The sequence below is a fragment of the Antedon bifida genome, chromosome 5, assembly GCF_963402885.1.
Source record: "Antedon bifida chromosome 5, ecAntBifi1.1, whole genome shotgun sequence".
In the NCBI taxonomy this organism is placed as follows: domain Eukaryota; kingdom Metazoa; phylum Echinodermata; class Crinoidea; order Comatulida; family Antedonidae; genus Antedon; species Antedon bifida.
In genome coordinates, this window is record NC_136230.1 from 31,186,101 (window position 1) to 31,203,683 (window position 17,583).

A 17,583-nucleotide genomic window follows, 5' to 3' on the forward strand; every position below is an offset into this window, starting at 1 on the left:
TGCACAATAAAAAAATTATTTTATAAAACGCGCCCCTGGGCATATTACGTCACGTAACAGACTCTACCACTTTTAGATAAGGGGAGAAGTTAGCAGATTGTGGTAGGCCTGGATGTCAAAGCCTTCTAAATTAAAAAAATATATTGAAAACTAATTGCATTTTGCATCAACTATGATATCCAACCACAGAATAATATTAAAGAAACGGCCAAGTATGTTATTTGTTAATTTTAGAGGACTGTTTATAGGCTAGAGAGGTAGACAATGTATGTATTAGCTAGCTAGGCTAGCCTACTGACTGTGTGTATTTAGTCTAGTCGTAGTAATAGCCTCTAGCCGGTGTCTGGCCGTCTGCTGGACACCCATCAATAGTGGCCCGTGTGTGCTGGCATGGCCCTTATTTTATTTTAATATGAATTATTTATTCCTAATACTGCAATAGTTGCAACTTGTTTTTGTTATTGTTCAGAAGTGACCTGAATTTTAAAACAATATTTAATTAATAATTTATATATTAATTTAATTTTAATTAATATTTATAATTTGTTTTTTCTTTATCCACAGATTACAATTCCCTTCCATTAGAAGATGATTTTCAGTATGAGGAGTGTCCTATCCCAGAGCTTGATACTGGACAAATCCTGGTTAAAACATTATACCTATCCATGGATCCATATATGGTATATGGTTAAAAATCATATCAGGGGCGAATCTAGGATTTTTTGCTGGGGTGGTGACGTCACTAGACGAGGTGCAACACATTGAGTCGGGCAGGGTTATTCTTATTTTGGGGGAGGGCATTAAATAAAATAGGGAGATGGGTTCAGAAAAATACGAGAGAAGCGATCGCTAAAATAGGAGATGGATTTAGAAAAAAAGATAATTTTAGAGAAATGTTTTAAAAATTATATAAGAATAATTTGTATTGCAATCCTTATGCACACGAATTGAATATGAAAATCATAAAAACCAGGATCTCAAGAGCTGCATAATAGTTGTTTGTAATTCTTTTAAAGTTTAGGATATAAACAGAGAGGACCTAAACTGATATGTGTTTATCTTCTTCCTCATATTTTATTTAGAGATGTAAAATGAATGAGAATACAGGCACTGATTACCTGACGCCATTAAACTTAGATGAGGTCATAGATGGGGTCGGACTTGGGGTTGTCATGGCATCAGAAGATTCCAATTTCTGTGAAGGGGACATTTTAGAAAGTTACCATTGGCCGTGGCAAAAATATGCTGTTTTTGATGTGTCTGGATTCAATTCATTATTGGTTAATAAAGTGAGTATTTTTATCTTGTAGTAATAATCAGTGGCAGATCCAGATTTTTAAATAGAGGAGGGGGGGAGGGGGTGTTGATGGTAGTTAATAATAATGTATTAACAATTTAATTTGATTACATTTTCTTTTAAAGGTAGATACAAAATTGACTGGCAAAAACTATTCATTAATGCTGAGTTTATTTGGACTGCCAGGCTTGGCAGCTTTTATTGGTATACGTCAAAAGGCTCACATCAACCCAGAGGCTAAACAGACAATGGCAGTGAGTGCAGCGGGTGGAGCTTCTGGCTCAATGGCTGTTCAGGTAAAGTAGAAATCCTTCTAGGGACAGAATGAGGAACAATGTATGTTTTTAACACTACAGACCAACCTTTATTAAGAAGACAATTTGTCCTGAATGTGTCCCCTTAACAGGGGCTCTACTGTGCATTTAAGTTATATACTCAACACTTTGGTGTGGATCAGCCAATATTTTTCGAAACCCCCAATAGATCCTGAGGCTAACCAGAAAATCCTAGAGTTCTATATAAATATTTGTGCCTTGTGTATGGTGTGGTGTATGTTTCTTTTTGTAAATATATATACAGTATCTATTTTATTCTGTCTACACTATCAAACTAGTTTGACAAAAAAAGTGTGATGTGCCCAAATATGGTAGAGATATGCTCAAATATAGTAGTGATATGACATCATCATGTATATATGTATATATGGGCACATCACATTTGATAGTGTAGACAGAGCTTTAAGTGTGCAAAATATAATCTTTTCTTCTCCCATCTTCAGATATCTAAGCTTGAAGGCTGTTCTAGAGTGGTTGGTATATGTGGTTCATCAGAAAAGTGCAAATTTGTTGCAGATCTCGGAGCTGATGATGTAATAAACTACAAAGATGAAGATCTTGATCAAAGGCTATCTGAAGCCTGCCCTCATGGGGTGGATATTTACTTTGATAACGTTGGTGGTGCAATAAGTGATGCTGTTATTAGCCATGTAAGTTAATGAAATCGTCAGTTCATTAATATTTTCTATTTGATTTACTTTCGTCTAGCTGTTTTTTTAGTTATTTTATCTAAAGCCCTGTCTACACTATCAAACTGTAATTGATTTGAATGTGTTTAGATGAATGACAACAGTCATGTGGTGCTGTGCGGACAGATTGCTATGTACAACACAGATAATGAGTATCCACCTCCTCTGTCAGGTGAAATCCAGGATCTGCTGTGTACTCGTGATATCACAAGAGAACGCTTTCTGGTGTTAAACTACGTAGAGAGGTTTCAGGCTAGCATACTGCAACTTAACAAGTGGTACAAGATGGGCAAGATAAAGGTATGAAGGGAATTGATTAAAACTTGACTATGCTTGTGATTGGTCAACTCACTTTCATTGTACCTATGCCATTAAATTGTGTCCAAGTGGCAACCAAACTTTAAAGAGCCAGGTGTGGAGTCCTAGAAGGGGCAGATCCATGATTTTCAAACAATTGTTTTGTGAAATTTTAGCTGTCAAAGGTGTAAACACATGACCACGGTCATAGCCAGCATAAGGCAGACAAGGCACTCGCTTCATCTGAAATTTTCAATTTTCACCACCCACTCCAATTCCGCAGCACAGATTGTCATATTTTATATTATTAATTATATTTAAAGCATCTTTGCTTCATCTGTTTTTAACCTTTCGCTACAGCCTTATGACCCAAATAACTATCCCTTACTTAAGCTCTGTCTACACTATCAAACTAGTTTGACAAAAGTGTGATGTGATGTGCCCAAATATGGTAGTGATATTCCCAAATATCCCCATATAAGACATGTCAAAGTAAGAATGTTATTTCTTGTCTTTCAGTGCAGAGAAACTGTAACACATGGGTTATGCAAAGTACCAGAAGCATTCATTGGAATGATGAGTGGTAGAAATATTGGAAAACAAATCGTTTGTGTGTCAGAACCTTGATGTCCATCAGTGTCATGTCAGTGTCATGTCAGCGTCATGTCAGTGTCATGTCAGTGTCATGTCAGAGTCATGTCAGTGTCATGTCATGTCAATGTCATGTCAGTGTCATGTCAGCGTCATGTCAGTGTCATGTCAGCGTCTTGCCAGCTTTACTACGCACAGAATAAAATCCCAAGTGTTATTGAAGCATAAGTTGTTTCACCATTCCTTAACTTTTATACAAATTCCAACCATGTAACTTAATGCCAACACCTTGCTCAAGTTTTTCCATATTGCAATAGTTTCAAAATTTTAAATCACATTCATTTCTTGCTCACATCATGGAGGATATAGGCTAAGAGAGTAATAGTTACATCAAGGCAATCTAACAACAGGACACTGAGCTCGCCTTGCCAAGATAGGAACTCCTAAATAAGAGTGCTTTGATCTTATGTCTGGCCGCGACAAATACCAACAGTACTGTACTATGTACATATTCTCCGCGGCATGTGGTTTCTATTAACTGATTGAGACGCAGCCACAGATAAACCCTTTGATCTCTGGAGCTCAGCATCCTGATGCTAGATTGCCTTGGTTACATCAATAGGATACTGGATTAATTAGGTGAAATCTGTACTGATACTGTGCATTGTGATGATGTACTAGTTCAGCATTCGTCCAAGACGAGATTTGTTTCTCTACTGCCATTGTTACCAGTCTTGCCTAGAATTCCTTTAAAAAAATATAGAAGTCATATTTTTGTACTTCCTTCAAATTATAACTGTACAGAATTAGTTTAGCAAAGTTAGAATTCGTGAAGAAATGTCAAATTACTATATTTTGAAAAGTAGTTATATTTAATTATATCTATCAGCCAAAATGTGTTTAATCGTTGTTTTCCAGTGTTGTTCCAAAGTATTTTTTGTATTTCGTAATAAAGCCAAAGTTTAAATGTATTCTAGATGTGCTACAATTGGAAACACAGGGTTTTGCATGCAGGCCCCACTTTGCCAAATTCTGCCTATGGCCCTGTACAAGATAGCTGAGATAGCAGGGTATACAATTGTCATCTTGTTGAATTGATTGTAACAAACTACGTATTTATTATACTGTAAAAGTAAAATTGTTTCGTAAAGTTGTTTTTATCAATTTCAGTTTGAAAATGTCAAGTTTCTTTATAGTTAGATTAGATTGTAACAAACTACTTATTTATTTTAAAAGTAAAATTGTTTCTTTAGTTGTTTTTGATGAATTTGAGTTTAAAAATAGCAAGTTTCTCAATTTTGGGGGAAAATTATGATTTTTGCATTGTCATCAATATGTCACCCATTTATAAAGGTAGGATTCTTATAAGTTGAACCCTTGATACCAATTAAAGAAATCCACAAATCAGTTACAAATAAGTGTTTTATTGTCATATATACACCTTATTTAGATAGAAAGCTATCTGTTTATAATCTATAATATACTGTTATCGTAATCTCAAGACATGGTCATAATTTGAGATACAGAAATACTGTCAATATTCCTCATGATCTCTTATAAGGGAATAAACTGCTGAACATGTGTGTTTTATTTACAAATGTTAAATATTCATGATTTGAAGTCTGTAAACTGTTACATATTCATGAATTCAATTCTGTAAACTTTTACATATTCATGGCTTCAAGTCCGTCTTCTAAAAATCGTTTATAAATGCTCATAAATTTAGCGACAAAGGCTTCTAGGTGATAAATGACTTTACTGCCCATTTGAAGTCTGTGTTCATAAAATGCTGCAATTTGCGTAATCTCTGATTTCAGTTGACCATCACAATTAGTGATTAGTTCCTTCAATAAAGCCTGTGAAAATAAACAAAAATTCATTAAATACCCCCATAATCAAATGGTACAATCCACAATTTTGAACAAGTTCCTAAGAATACTATTCTATATTACAAGGAAAATAACATTTTACAAATGATTTACCTTTATAATAATATCAGCCGGAATACAATGGGTTAAGAGCTCATAGAGACGACCTCTGACTTCTAATAACATTTTCGGACTCTGTTCCTGAACAATCTTATTGGCTGTTTCCCTTAGGAATACCTCCCAGTCTGGTTCCTGCACCTCTTGCTGTGCACTAAATGGATACCTGGAGTAAAGGAGAACTCTATAAGCCCTGTCTACACTATCAAAAAAGTGTGATGTGCTCAAATATGGTAGTGATATGACATCATCATGTCCATGGGCATATCACATTTTTTGTCACATAAAGTTTGATAGTGTAGACAGAGCTTAAGATCATTTTAATGCACTGGAATTTTATCAGTTTCCAACAATTTAGATGTTATTAACTTACTGTTGCACTCTGCAAGCCTCACACATAAGAATGGCACGACGCATATTTCTGCCGGACTTCTCCGCAACTCTTCTGGCCAATTCCATCGGCAGTGTTAATCCTTCTTTTTTACAAATTGTTTGCAAGATTTGAGAGATCTGCAAATGAGAAAAACTAGTATTAAGGCTTTTTCACATGTGCCAGAACAGGTGTGAAAGGCCCTTAAGTCAGCAACTGGAAATATTGCTAGTTTCAATAAATATTTCCAAGATAAATTATGTATAAATTACTGTACCAACACAAAAATGTACAAACCTCATCAAGAGATGGCGCTGCAACCCTTACACCGAGGCATCTACTACGAATAGCAGGAATGACCTTGCTAGTTGAGTTACTACAGAGGATTAGGCGACATGTTGACATGTACTTCTCCATCGTACGACGCAATGCATGCTGGGCATCTTTTGTGAGTCTGTCAACCTCGGTCAGGATTACCACTTTAAAATAAAATTACAAATAATCTTACCACATTATCCATGTTTCCGATTGAGGTGAAAGCTCTTAAATTAATAATTGGATGCTTAAATGTACTCTTTAAATGTTCTTTTTTAAACATAAAGCTCTGTCTACACTATCCAACTAGTTTGACAATGCGCCCAAATATGGTAATGATATGCCAAAATATAGTAGTCATCATGTCCATATATGGGCACATCACATTTTTTGTCACATAAAGTTTGATAGTGTAGACAGAGCTTTAGGCAGTGTACAAACAAAAAGTACAATACATATGCAAGTTTTGAGGCTTGAGGGACATTTTTTACTAAACTTTTAAAAACTAGAATATTTACAAGTGCGAAAATATCAGTTCACAACTTTATAAAAATTATAGGTACCTTTAAATTCTCTTTGAGAAGACGACTCAAGCTGTTGCGTTTGTGCTACTGTCTTTATCAACTCTTGGATTACCACTCTATCTTGGATTCCAACATCACTAAATTAAAAAGAGAACAGTAAATTGGTATGTGGGCTAGCGGGCCTACTTTAACACCAAAATATGGAACCAGCTACTGTTGCAAATCAACAATATCAGAGTATGGATTGCTATTGCTTACCTTGGGTTGACCTCTATGTGGTAATTACTTGCAATAGTTGTGATTTCAATCTTCTTTTTAGATGGTGTCTACAAAAATGGCACAATATTTTTAGTTTATCAAAAATTATTTGAACTTATTTTTACTTGACATTGCATTTTTTCCAATCAATCAAGAGAAAAAAACAATAAATCAAATTCAAGCTATGTTTAATAATGCCACACAGGATAACAACCTAAACTATAAGATTCACTCCAGTTGCAAGATTCACTCAATTAATTTTTGCAAGATTCACTCAATTAATTTTTGCAAGATTCACTCAATTTTGCAAGATTCGCTCCATTTGCAAGATTTACTCCAATTGCAAGATTTACTCCAATTGCGAAATTTACTCCAACAATAACATTGGAATACTCACTGTGAAAGTCTGGTGTTCAATACGAAGCTTCTCAACACCTGTGCCATATACCTCTCTCAGCAAACACATAATCCGTGTCTTCTTCCCAGCACCAGAAGGTCCATATACAAGAAGATGAGGAAAATCTCCACGATTTACCTGAAAAAAAATTAAATAAACACAACAAAAATTACAAAATACTTCCCTTTTCTATATAAAAATACAGTAGGCCTATAATAATAATAATAAACACAAACAATTAAAACACATGAATGATAAATTACATTTTAATATCAAATTATTATACTTAAATTATTACAATTTTTATATTTGTCTCTTAAAGATTAACCAACAGAAATCAATTCAGGATCCGTATTTTTTAAGGCCCAAATAATTGTGGTGACCTCAATAACCCACCGAGATAAGCCGGCCATAAATGGCTGCTTCTCTCTCTTTACAAACTTATTCTACACAAACAAGTCTACTAGCTTAGGCCTAGGGTTTGAAATGGTGCAAAACATTACATTACCAATTTCTTTAAATTAGCTGCTTGGTTTTTATGATAATCCAACTTCGAGAGAGAAGTTGGACGATATTTATCAACCCATAAACTCATCTTTATATCGAAAAACAACAAATCTTTTAAAATTATTCCTTGTACTTGTGCACCGAATTTCGCGCGTTTTCCTTCCCCGTATCAGGATCATCGACTAAAAACGTAGGAGGTATAGTTTTGGTACACAATTTGGTACCCAACCATGGTTGTACATTTTTGGGAAACGACCAATCGCGGATCATTTTTACGATTTCCGATAGATGGTGTATTCATGTACGACGTGTGTGCGAGAGATCCGAGAGGATGGAAGACACGCTAGCAAAGAAAGGATGGTAAGATACGATTTTACTCATGTAAAAGATGAATTTTTATTGATTATAGATTAAGAATTATTAATATATGATTTCAACGATCAATTCAGACGATTTGATTGCTTAAACTTGCGCTGTATACATTTTTACTTTGTGTTCAAGCTAGGCCTAGGCCTTGCCCAGTCCTAATTCTGGATTTTCCCGCAGCCGGTTTGCGGTATATTTATACCTAGGCCTAGCTAGGCTTAGATCCTATTTTACGGGCCGTCTGTGTGGGTATACAATTTATGTAGGCCATAGGCCTAGCTCAGAAATAATTTTTCATCTTCACAATTTTGTATTAAAGAAATACTTATTAATGCTTAATTAAAACTAAAACGCTCAAATATTATTAAACGTTTTACAGTACTTAGTAGTACAGTAAAAGTGATTTGTTGTTTGTTTAAGCTATGTATTGTTGATTGTTACATGTAACATTTAAATTATATTATATTTAATATTAATATGATTTCACTTTCTCAGGCACCTAACTGCTAATGGAATACAGAGATGTAAAGATGGCCTTCCAGTTGGAAATGCAGAAGCAGTAATTAAGAATGCACTCAATGTAAGTAACTGGTATAAATTAAGAATGCACTCAATATAAGTAACTGGTATAAATTAAAAATGCACTTAATGTAAGTAACTGGTATAAATTAAGAATGCACTTAATGTAAGTAACTGGTATAAATTAAGAATGCACTCAATGTAAGTAACTGGTATAAATTAAGAATGCACTCAATGTAAGTAACTGGTATAAATTAAGAATGCACTCAATGTAAGTAACTGGTATATAAATTAAGAATGCACTCAATGTAAGTAACTGGTATAAATTAAGAATGCACTCAATGTAAGTAACTAGTATAAATTAAGAATGCACTCAGTGAAATGTGTAAGTAAAGACTGCTACATTAAAAATGCACTCAAATTACAGAACATTATATCAGGGAGTTGTTCCTGATTATTTATTTCCAAAGTAAAAATAATCTTAAATATAAACACTAACAGTGACATAAATTAAATTCTTTATATTTGTACATGTTTTTTTGTAGATTGACTTGCGTCATATTGGAGATAAGTTCCTTCCAGTCGACATCAATAAAGGCAAAGTTGATACTGTGAGTTGCACTGGAATGTTGTGCTTTAGGCCTGCCCCTAGATTAAGTAGAATATCCCCACTTCTCAATTATAACCCAGACTTAAGCCTCATCATGGAAGAGTGAAATTGTAATTTCACTCTTCCCTGGTCTTATTAAACCAATACTGTACCTCCCCTTCCCTTGTATGCACATATTCACATTAGTTTAGATTGAATATCCTCTACAGTACCAGCAATCAGTGGCGTACCGGCTATGAGCACTCACTGGCTAAACCCAGGGGCTTATAGGGCCCCAGAGCAGTGCCCGGAGGAGAAAAAAACAGGCATTACAATATGTCGAAAAGGCTAAAAACGGTCGAGGCCTCCAGCGTTTAAGGGCCACTTAGGGTTCCTAATCCAGGGGCTTCAGGCCTCTGCGTTACGCCACTGTAAGCAAGTTGATAAACTCCAATGTTTAACTTAACTCAATTGTTACCTTTCAAATTAGTTGCAAGGACCATGTGTACTACAAGTATTGAAGGTTAGGAATATTGCTGCACCTAAGATTAATGAAGGGTCAACCTTTGCCCCGAGGATGCTCAGACTCCAGTTGACCGATGGACATTCAACTTGCTCTGCTTTAGAAATAGAAAACATACCAAAAATTAAGTATGAACTTACTTTGTTATTTTATAATAATACTTTGAGAAATCTACTACAGTTATACTTAAATTAAATTTTTAATAAAACACTCTAATAAATGAAATGCAATAGATGTTTTAATTGATCATCATTTAGAGAGAACGAATGGAAATATTTATTTATTACTACCATATATCCTCGAGTATAATCCCATTGTGAGTCTAATCCCACCCCCAATTTTATGTCTGATTTCACAAACAGACATATCCCCATGTATAGTCCCAGTATTGACTTTTGGTCTGGTTGTAGCCTCTCTCTAGTATTGTACCGGCCCAATTTGGTGTTCTAGGCGAGTGGGATTATACCAGAGGATATACGGTATAATATAATAATGTTAATCAAACTATAAATCAAAAATAACAATATGTATGTATTATCTTCACAGCATTGACACTGGTCCTGGAACCAAACTACTACTTACTGGTTGTATTTCACTTCAGAAAGGGATGCTTTTACTGAATAGTGGCAATACTAAAAACTTGGGTGGCAGAGTTGAAGAATTGTATTCAAAATGGCTGCTGGCAAAGGTAATCACTGTCGGATATTTGTTTTCTTTTAATTATGTCTTTCATTCCCGGAATTGATTATATTATTATTGATAAGTTTTAACTAAGTTCTAAACTAAGTTCTCAACTAAGGTCTAACTAAGTTCTCAACTAAGTTCTAAGTTCTCAGCTAAGCTCTAAGTTCTCAACTAAGTTTTAAGTTCTCAAATAAGTTTTAAGTTCTCAGCTAAGCTCTAAGTTCTCAACTAAGTTCTAAATAAGTTTCAGTAAGATCTCTTCACCCTAGCACTACTTTACTGTATCTCACATGTTTGAAGAAACTAACCAACATATCTCTGCTGAAGTATACAGTAAATAGTATGTATTAATTAATTAATTAATAATGTTTTAAAGTGAGTTATTATTATTTTCTAATGGTAGAGTTTAGCAACACACAGTAGATCAACGAGACAAGATGGTGGTCCGCCTTCCTGGGTTCAGTTTGGTCAAGGTGGTGTTCAAATAGGTGTGCAGCGGATGGGAGGAGGTAGAAGAGGTATGCCAATTTTGACTAATCAACATTTTACATTTTATTCATTTCAGCTAATATCAGTGAAGTTCCTATACTTTCTTTAATATTTTTAATTTGTCCCAAAATATTCATGAAAATATTCCTTCCTAAAGCTTTGTCTACACTATCAAACTTTATGTGACAAAAAATGAGATGTGCCCATATATGGATTTTATGATGTCATATCACTACCATATTTGAGCACATCACACATGTCAAACTAGTTTAATAGTCTAGACAGAGCTTAAGGTAAAAACTAGATCTAGCAGAAGGATAGCTTTAGATAACAAAATTAATCCATGTATATTCACAGGCCTGAAAAAATCATTGGAATCACAAAGAGAACACACAGAACTTGACAAAGAGTTTGAAGAACAGAGGAAGGCTACGATTCAGGAACTAACTAAAAAGAAACAAGACAAGTCCTTAGGCCTAGGCAAAGTAAACATGGCGCCGGACAGGGGACGGCAGAAGGAGAACAGAAACAGTGGTCCAGTGGACCGTAATAGTAGGGAGCCTGCTATGGGCAAGTTTCAGAAGTCAAAGCCTGAAGGGATATATAGAGAACTTAATTACAAGCCAAACGTAGTAAGTACTTTTAGGTTTGTTTGTTTCATTACAACATTCAACAAAATAGAACAGATATTTTTACTTTAGAAAAAGAATGATAAAATAAAACAATGTGTGAAAGGAGATAAAAATAAGTAGTAATTACTTAAAGCATTGGCAACCTAAGCAGTTGTCGACATGACAAGAAAATTAAGAACTATATTATATTGACCAAAAAAATATATAAAAAAGAAAAAACAACATTAACATTTAAATGTGAATACCATTCTGATAGAAACTGCTTTCAACGACCTCATTGCAATCACTGTGTCAGCATCAGAAAATATGTATCTTTATTATGTTAAAACTTGCCTAAAACTAGACCTTCTCTTGCCTGTCTTAAAATACATCAAGAATTTGTGTATCAAACATTTTGGGCCATCATTTCTAGATTAAATTGTAATATAAAAAATCTCTGTGATAATGTTGGAGTTCATCCTCTAGCCAACCATAGAGATATTTTATAATATCTCTATGAGCCAACTCTTAATACCTCAATGAATAGTATGTACATCTAATAATGTATGTGTTCTTTCTGCAAGGTTGACGACAAGGATACTAGAAAGTTAGTAGACATGGGTTTTGCCAAAGACTTAGCGGCATCAGCATTACGAATCCATCATGGTAACTTTGAGGCAGCTCTAGACTCGCTGGTATCTGAGTCTAAGTACGGCGACAAACGGCAAGAAAGACAGTCGTGGCCTGGTAGTAATAGACCAGACTATAATAGAAGAACAGGTATCAAATTAGTTTGTGCTTAATTCAATTCTCAACATCTTTCATGTGAAATAAAACTTATTTCTATTTCAATAATGTTTTACCATCTACAGCACTACCCTGTATCTTAAAATGTTTTTTTTTTCTTTCTTTTTTTTTTGTGGAAGTTTTGCTGACTAGATTGTATTGCCTCATTTATATTTAGGACTAGGAACACTCTTCCTTGTTGAGAACTAGGTACATAAATAAAATAAATAAAAATGTAGTCACTTTTATATAATATAAATAGTGTATTTTAACTTTTAATTTTTCTATTGATTTTTTCTCACCAAAAAGAGGATAACCAGAGGCAAGATGATTATCAAAGAAGAGATACCGATACTAGATGGAAAAACAATGACACAAGAGGAAGAGATAATGATGCCAGAGGAAGAGACAATGATCCCAGGGGAAGAGATGATACCAGAGGAAGAGACAATGATCCCAGGGGAAGGGACAATGATCCCAGGGGAAGAGATGATACCAGAGGAATGGACAATGATCTCAGGGGCAGGGACAATGATCCCAGGGGCAGGGACAATGATAGGAGAAAAGAAAGTGATCCTCGAAAAAATGGAGATGAATTTAGGAGACGAGAAAGGGAGGATTTTAAGAAAGGTATTTAAATTTGTATCTACTGATATTCAATGAATAAATAAACTTTATTAACTGATTATTATTAGGTATATGAATTTGTTTTATTTTTTTGTAGGTGGAAGAAAACCACGGGTAGAAGAGGAAGAAGAAAATGGGGGTAGCAGGCCCTCTGGTCCGTCCACACTCTTTGATTTCCTGGCAACTAAACTTGGTGAGCCAGAAGGTGAGTAGATCATAACAAAACATATAGCAAGTTTATTACTTCAGGCTACTGTTAGAAAAACTAGTAGAAAACTGTTATTGTAACTGAGGGTAAAATTGTTTTCTCTTACCTACAGAGAAATCAAAGCCAACTCGTAAAATAAACTCAGACTATGAACAGCCATCTTCAGTGAAGGAAGCTGGTATAACTTTTCAGCATCGTGGAGGAGGATCGAAACGTCAAGTTGACGAAGGAAGTAACTCCCGAGAGGACGATCATAAAGGGAACCAAAGAACTGGACCAAGAGATACGCGTAGTAAAAATTGGCAAGATAACCTACCGCCGCGTTTTCGCAAGGAACAATCTAATTCCCTTCCAAGTAGCGCTCGTAATTCCCGTCGTGAATTTGATCACGAAGACGATCATCGTCATACGGATTATGAAAGGACTTTTAACAACGAAGGTCGTAGGTCACATCGTCAAGGAAATTATAATAGACAATCAGATGAACATTCAAATAATGATAGACAAAGGAATTATGACAGGAGGTCAAAGTTCAGGGATCAAAGGTCATATGATTCACCAAGGAAACATGATAGACCAGCGAGTTATAATGGAGAAGATTATTACGATCGTGGGACGAATCAAAGGCATCGGCACTATCGTGATAACAACGCAGAGGGGGAACAAAACAGGAATTGGAATGTGTATAGTAATGCGCAGGAGTTTCAGGATGAACTACCAAGTCCGCCACCTGCACCCGATGCTATAGTATATGAACAATCAGCACAGCCAATTGCAATGGTTCCGCAACCGCAAATGGTGGCAGTATTTCAGTGGAAACCAGGCGACTCCTGTCTTGCAATGTGGAATGATGGAGTAGTAAGTCATTTTGCAGTTTTATACAATACAAGAATGAACAATTAAGATATACATACAATCTCCTATTAAGTGGACAACATTGAGACCCTCAAAAAGGGTATCGCCCTAAATATTATTAAATAGTATTAAAACGTATATTTCTCCTTGTGCGTTTCACGAAAAAGTGCAATCCCTTTAATAAGAGTGCCCCCCCCCCCCAATAGGGTATACCAAAGGATGATTCTACTGTAGTATCTACCAGATTCAACAATAGACTTAAGAAGAGTGATGCACTAAGTAGTAACTTAACTTGCTGCTCAGTTTACCTCCAATAATAACATTTGTTTATTCTTTCAGTTTTATCCAGCCAGAATCCAAAATATAGACCCAACTGGACAGAGTTTCTTTGTATACTATGAAGAATATGGAGATTATGCCCATGTACAAGTTGGTGACCTACGACCTTATATGGGACAGTGGGTAAGCAGAAACAAACTTTAAAGCCCTGTCTACATCATCAAACTAGTTTGACAAAACAAGTGCCCAAATACGGTAGTGATATGCTCAAATATGGTAGTGATATGACATCATGTCCATATATGGGCACATCATTTTTGTCACGAAAGTTTGATAGTGTAGACAGAGCTTAAGAAGTGTTTTATTTAATTACAATGTCATAGTTCATTCTAAATCTTGTTTTCATTAAATTCAGCAGACTACACAGCTGATGTATTCAAACTCAATGACCCAAGCACCACCACCACAAACACAGATGATTGACAGCTATCAAGGCCAGCTATCCGGTACATTAGAGGTACGACGAGGGGGACAAGGTTTAATGAAGAGACCTGCTAACGGACCTCCAAGGGATAGGAGATCTGTACGACCAGGTACTCAAGTTTACAACCCTCCAGGGGGTCGAAGTTGATGAACTTTGACCTTGTTTCCAAGAAAAGGTTAAATTTCAAAGCTTTTATGGTGATTGTTTTCGGCCAAACCAAACAGATGATATTTTGTAAAGCATTACTTGTTACTTATGTGAAACACTGCCAGAATTAAACAGCCAAGTGAGTTAAATAATGACTTGTTTGACTTGAGAGAGTTTATAATTGAAGTATGTTCTAAGCCTTAGAAGCTGTAGATGATGGATGGTGATAATTATTGTACAAGGTGATTGATACAGTCGACTAGCTGATAACCAGACACACTTGACCTTACCCACAGTTGTGTTTCTCCCAGAAGTCTCTGTTTTTGTGGACCTAACTTGGCTGTAAATGAATGGGTGAATCACACTGTCTGATAGCTAGATATAGACCTGATGGTCAATTGATGGATGATGAGTTTGTGAACGGACTATTGTAGTGTTCAGTACATTGATTGTAAGAAACTTAGCAAACAGCAGCAGATAATATATAAAGCTCTGTCCACACTATCAAACTTTATGTGATGTGCCCAAATATGGACACGATGATGTCATATCATATTTGGGCACCATCACACTTTTTTTGTCAAACTAGTTTGATAGTCAGAGCTTTAAGCTTGCTTTTAAGTAACCCAAACCCCACCTAAACTATACCCCACCTTTTACACTTCTTCCCAATATATAGCTGCTGCTGCATGAGATTTAAAAATCTAATGAAAGCTGATAATCTGTAAATTTAGTTTTATATAAAATAATGCGAGTAATAATATCAAATTCAGTATATAGCATATTTTTTGTAACAGAAGCTTTTGATTAATTATTTGTATTTGCTCGTCATAATTTGTCCGTTATTTGTATAAACGTATAGTGTTGCTCTAGCACCTTGATTGATAGCACTTAAAGTAGTTGACAAAGTATGTGTAAGCATTGTATTCAGTTCTACAGAGGCAGATCCAGGATTAGAAGGGAGAGGGAGGGGGGGGGGGGGAGGGGCTGGATTGTGAGGGCTAACATATAATCATATCATATGTATATTTATTCATGGAATAAAAATAATTGTATAGCAGTATAAAAATGGAAATATTAATAGTCTGTCAAAAATAGAAAAAGTAGTTCATGTCAAAGGGGGAGAACACGACCCAAGCCTCACCCCCTGGATCTTCCCTTGTTCTGTTTCACTATTATGTTAAGTGCAAACTGAGTTGTTTAAAGCCTAATTTGGTATCATATTTTTAACAATTATCCTTGTGATAAAATTATAATGTTTATTTCAAAAAATCGAAAGTTTTGGTTAACAGTACAATACTGTATTATGATAACATTGGTCAGATGTTTTGCCCGACTTGCAACTCAAGCTTTGAACCTACATGATTTAGGATGCTAGGATGTGCCTAACAAGGGTCCACATATGACAGGGATCATGTGACAGGGGTTCACATGCGATATGAAAAGCCAAAAAAACCTGTAAAACTGTACAGAGTCAGTATGTTAGTATAAATTATGTTAGGAGTATAAATTACGTTAGGAGTACTTAAATCCACCCCTGGTAAAAGTAAGTACAGTACCAATGTGATTTTCACAGACAAGAAAGTAATACCCAATTCAAATACTACATTTGTAAAGTATTGTACATTTTTTTTCTAAATATTTTTTTAATTACAGTATTAAACATTTTGTGAATTTTACCATAATTTTAATTAAAATGTTTTATATTTTTAATTCCTCATTATTTACTCATTTAAATACAGGAGTTAGCATTAGAACGATTAAATTATTTCCAAATTGTGTCCATTAAGTATGAGGTCAGAGGTCAGATGTATGAGGTCGGTTAAAAGAGTACTTAAAAAGTGGTGGTTAAAAATGTCATTAATAAAAAATATTAGTTAAAAATAGTAATATCCAAATACTTGTTTATTTTACTAAAAACATGCTTGTATTTTCTGTTTGATTCAATAAAAAAAAATATTACAATTAATGTAAATTAAATTTTGCAGGCCAAAAGGTTTAGTTTGCATTTAATAATTAAATAATGTATTTTGGAAAGGTAAACAGTTTTTTATGGTGATTGTTTTGTTTAAAAATTAGAATAGGAAAAACTTGTTATGATGTTGGCTTATATTGTCACCTGTTAGTTATTGTGGATATACAGTACAGTAGGTATGTTTAGAGAACTTGATTATAACATACTTATTTAAATATACCAATGAGATATCATTACACATTAATTACATGATGGTTTAATGTTTTTCATTTAGTATGTTCTTTGGTGGAAGTTGTTTAGTGGATCTTAATGATTTGGTTAATTTTTAGTAGGTTGTTGGAAAGTATTAGTAGTATAATAATAACATTTAAACATATCATTTATATTATTTCATATGTGTATTTGTTTAGTGGTCTTTTTATTTATTAAAAGAAAAAACAAAAGCTATACTTTTATCATAAGCTTATCAATATCTTTAATTTTTTAGTAAAATGCTCAAATATTAGTATAAACTAATAATAAAGCCAATTTAATGTTTATCATATATAATATATTGTGCATTAGTGGCTTAAAAAAAATTAATATGCAATACTATTTTTGAATTTAGTAGAAGCTTAAAAATTATAATTTAGCAATGTATTGTTATGTTTAGTATTCTGTGTTGTACAGTATATTTGTATAGCATTTAAAAGTATTGTATAGGTATTTGTTTTAAATATACAAATCAATTACAAACATTGTTGTCATAGTTTTGACTGCTTTCTGAGTTCTATTCTGACTTTCGATTTGCTATGATCAGGGACCGAGCTAGGTCAAGTCAATGTATGTCGTAAGTTGTCGCCTGACCTAGAAACCATCGAACATGTGTTGAGGTGA

The 17,583-nt window shown here is 34.5% G+C and overlaps 3 protein-coding genes across 6 annotated transcripts; 2 read left to right on the plus strand and 1 right to left on the minus strand.

The window, feature by feature from the left end:
• Positions 1–83: 83 nt before the first annotated feature.
• Positions 84–4,461, plus strand: LOC144841995 (prostaglandin reductase 2-like). 2 transcript variants are annotated; one of them, XR_013612065.1, is made up of 8 exons: positions 84–212; positions 565–680; positions 1,083–1,289; positions 1,423–1,593; positions 2,076–2,282; positions 2,412–2,621; positions 3,138–3,332; positions 3,371–4,461. XR_013612065.1 is itself a non-coding variant. In XM_078698327.1 (7 exons), exons 1-7 carry the CDS (start codon positions 173–175, stop codon positions 3,243–3,245), a joined length of 1,059 nt encoding a protein of 352 aa, XP_078554453.1. In that variant the 5' UTR covers positions 84–172; the 3' UTR covers positions 3,246–4,461. The 2 variants fall into 2 exon arrangements, 1 of the variants encoding a protein (XP_078554453.1); XM_078698327.1 differs by having other exon boundaries at positions 3,138–4,461.
• A 156-nt stretch (positions 4,462–4,617) lies between these two features.
• Positions 4,618–7,736, minus strand: LOC144841994 (replication factor C subunit 3-like). Of its 2 annotated transcripts, XM_078698326.1 has the most exons (9): positions 7,567–7,736; positions 7,059–7,196; positions 6,662–6,729; positions 6,443–6,540; positions 5,862–6,043; positions 5,568–5,704; positions 5,192–5,360; positions 4,863–5,065; positions 4,618–4,830 (listed from the first exon to the last, which is right to left on the minus strand). In XM_078698326.1, the coding sequence occupies exons 1-8, from the start codon at positions 7,651–7,653 to the stop codon at positions 4,874–4,876; spliced, it is 1,071 nt and encodes a 356-aa protein (XP_078554452.1). In that variant the 5' UTR covers positions 7,654–7,736; the 3' UTR covers positions 4,618–4,830; positions 4,863–4,873. The 2 variants fall into 2 exon arrangements, with proteins under 2 accessions (XP_078554452.1, XP_078554451.1); XM_078698325.1 differs by having other exon boundaries at positions 4,618–5,065.
• A 134-nt stretch (positions 7,737–7,870) lies between these two features.
• On the plus strand, positions 7,871–17,408 carry LOC144842492 (uncharacterized). 2 transcript variants are annotated; one of them, XM_078698942.1, is made up of 13 exons: positions 7,871–7,925; positions 8,427–8,511; positions 8,996–9,061; positions 9,530–9,690; positions 10,109–10,250; positions 10,650–10,764; positions 11,093–11,367; positions 11,931–12,126; positions 12,442–12,762; positions 12,857–12,964; positions 13,080–13,825; positions 14,162–14,284; positions 14,520–17,408. In XM_078698942.1, the coding sequence occupies exons 1-13, from the start codon at positions 7,897–7,899 to the stop codon at positions 14,730–14,732; spliced, it is 2,580 nt and encodes an 859-aa protein (XP_078555068.1). In that variant the 5' UTR covers positions 7,871–7,896; the 3' UTR covers positions 14,733–17,408. The 2 variants fall into 2 exon arrangements, with proteins under 2 accessions (XP_078555068.1, XP_078555067.1); XM_078698941.1 differs by having other exon boundaries at positions 14,517–17,407.
• Positions 17,409–17,583: the final 175 nt, after the last annotated feature.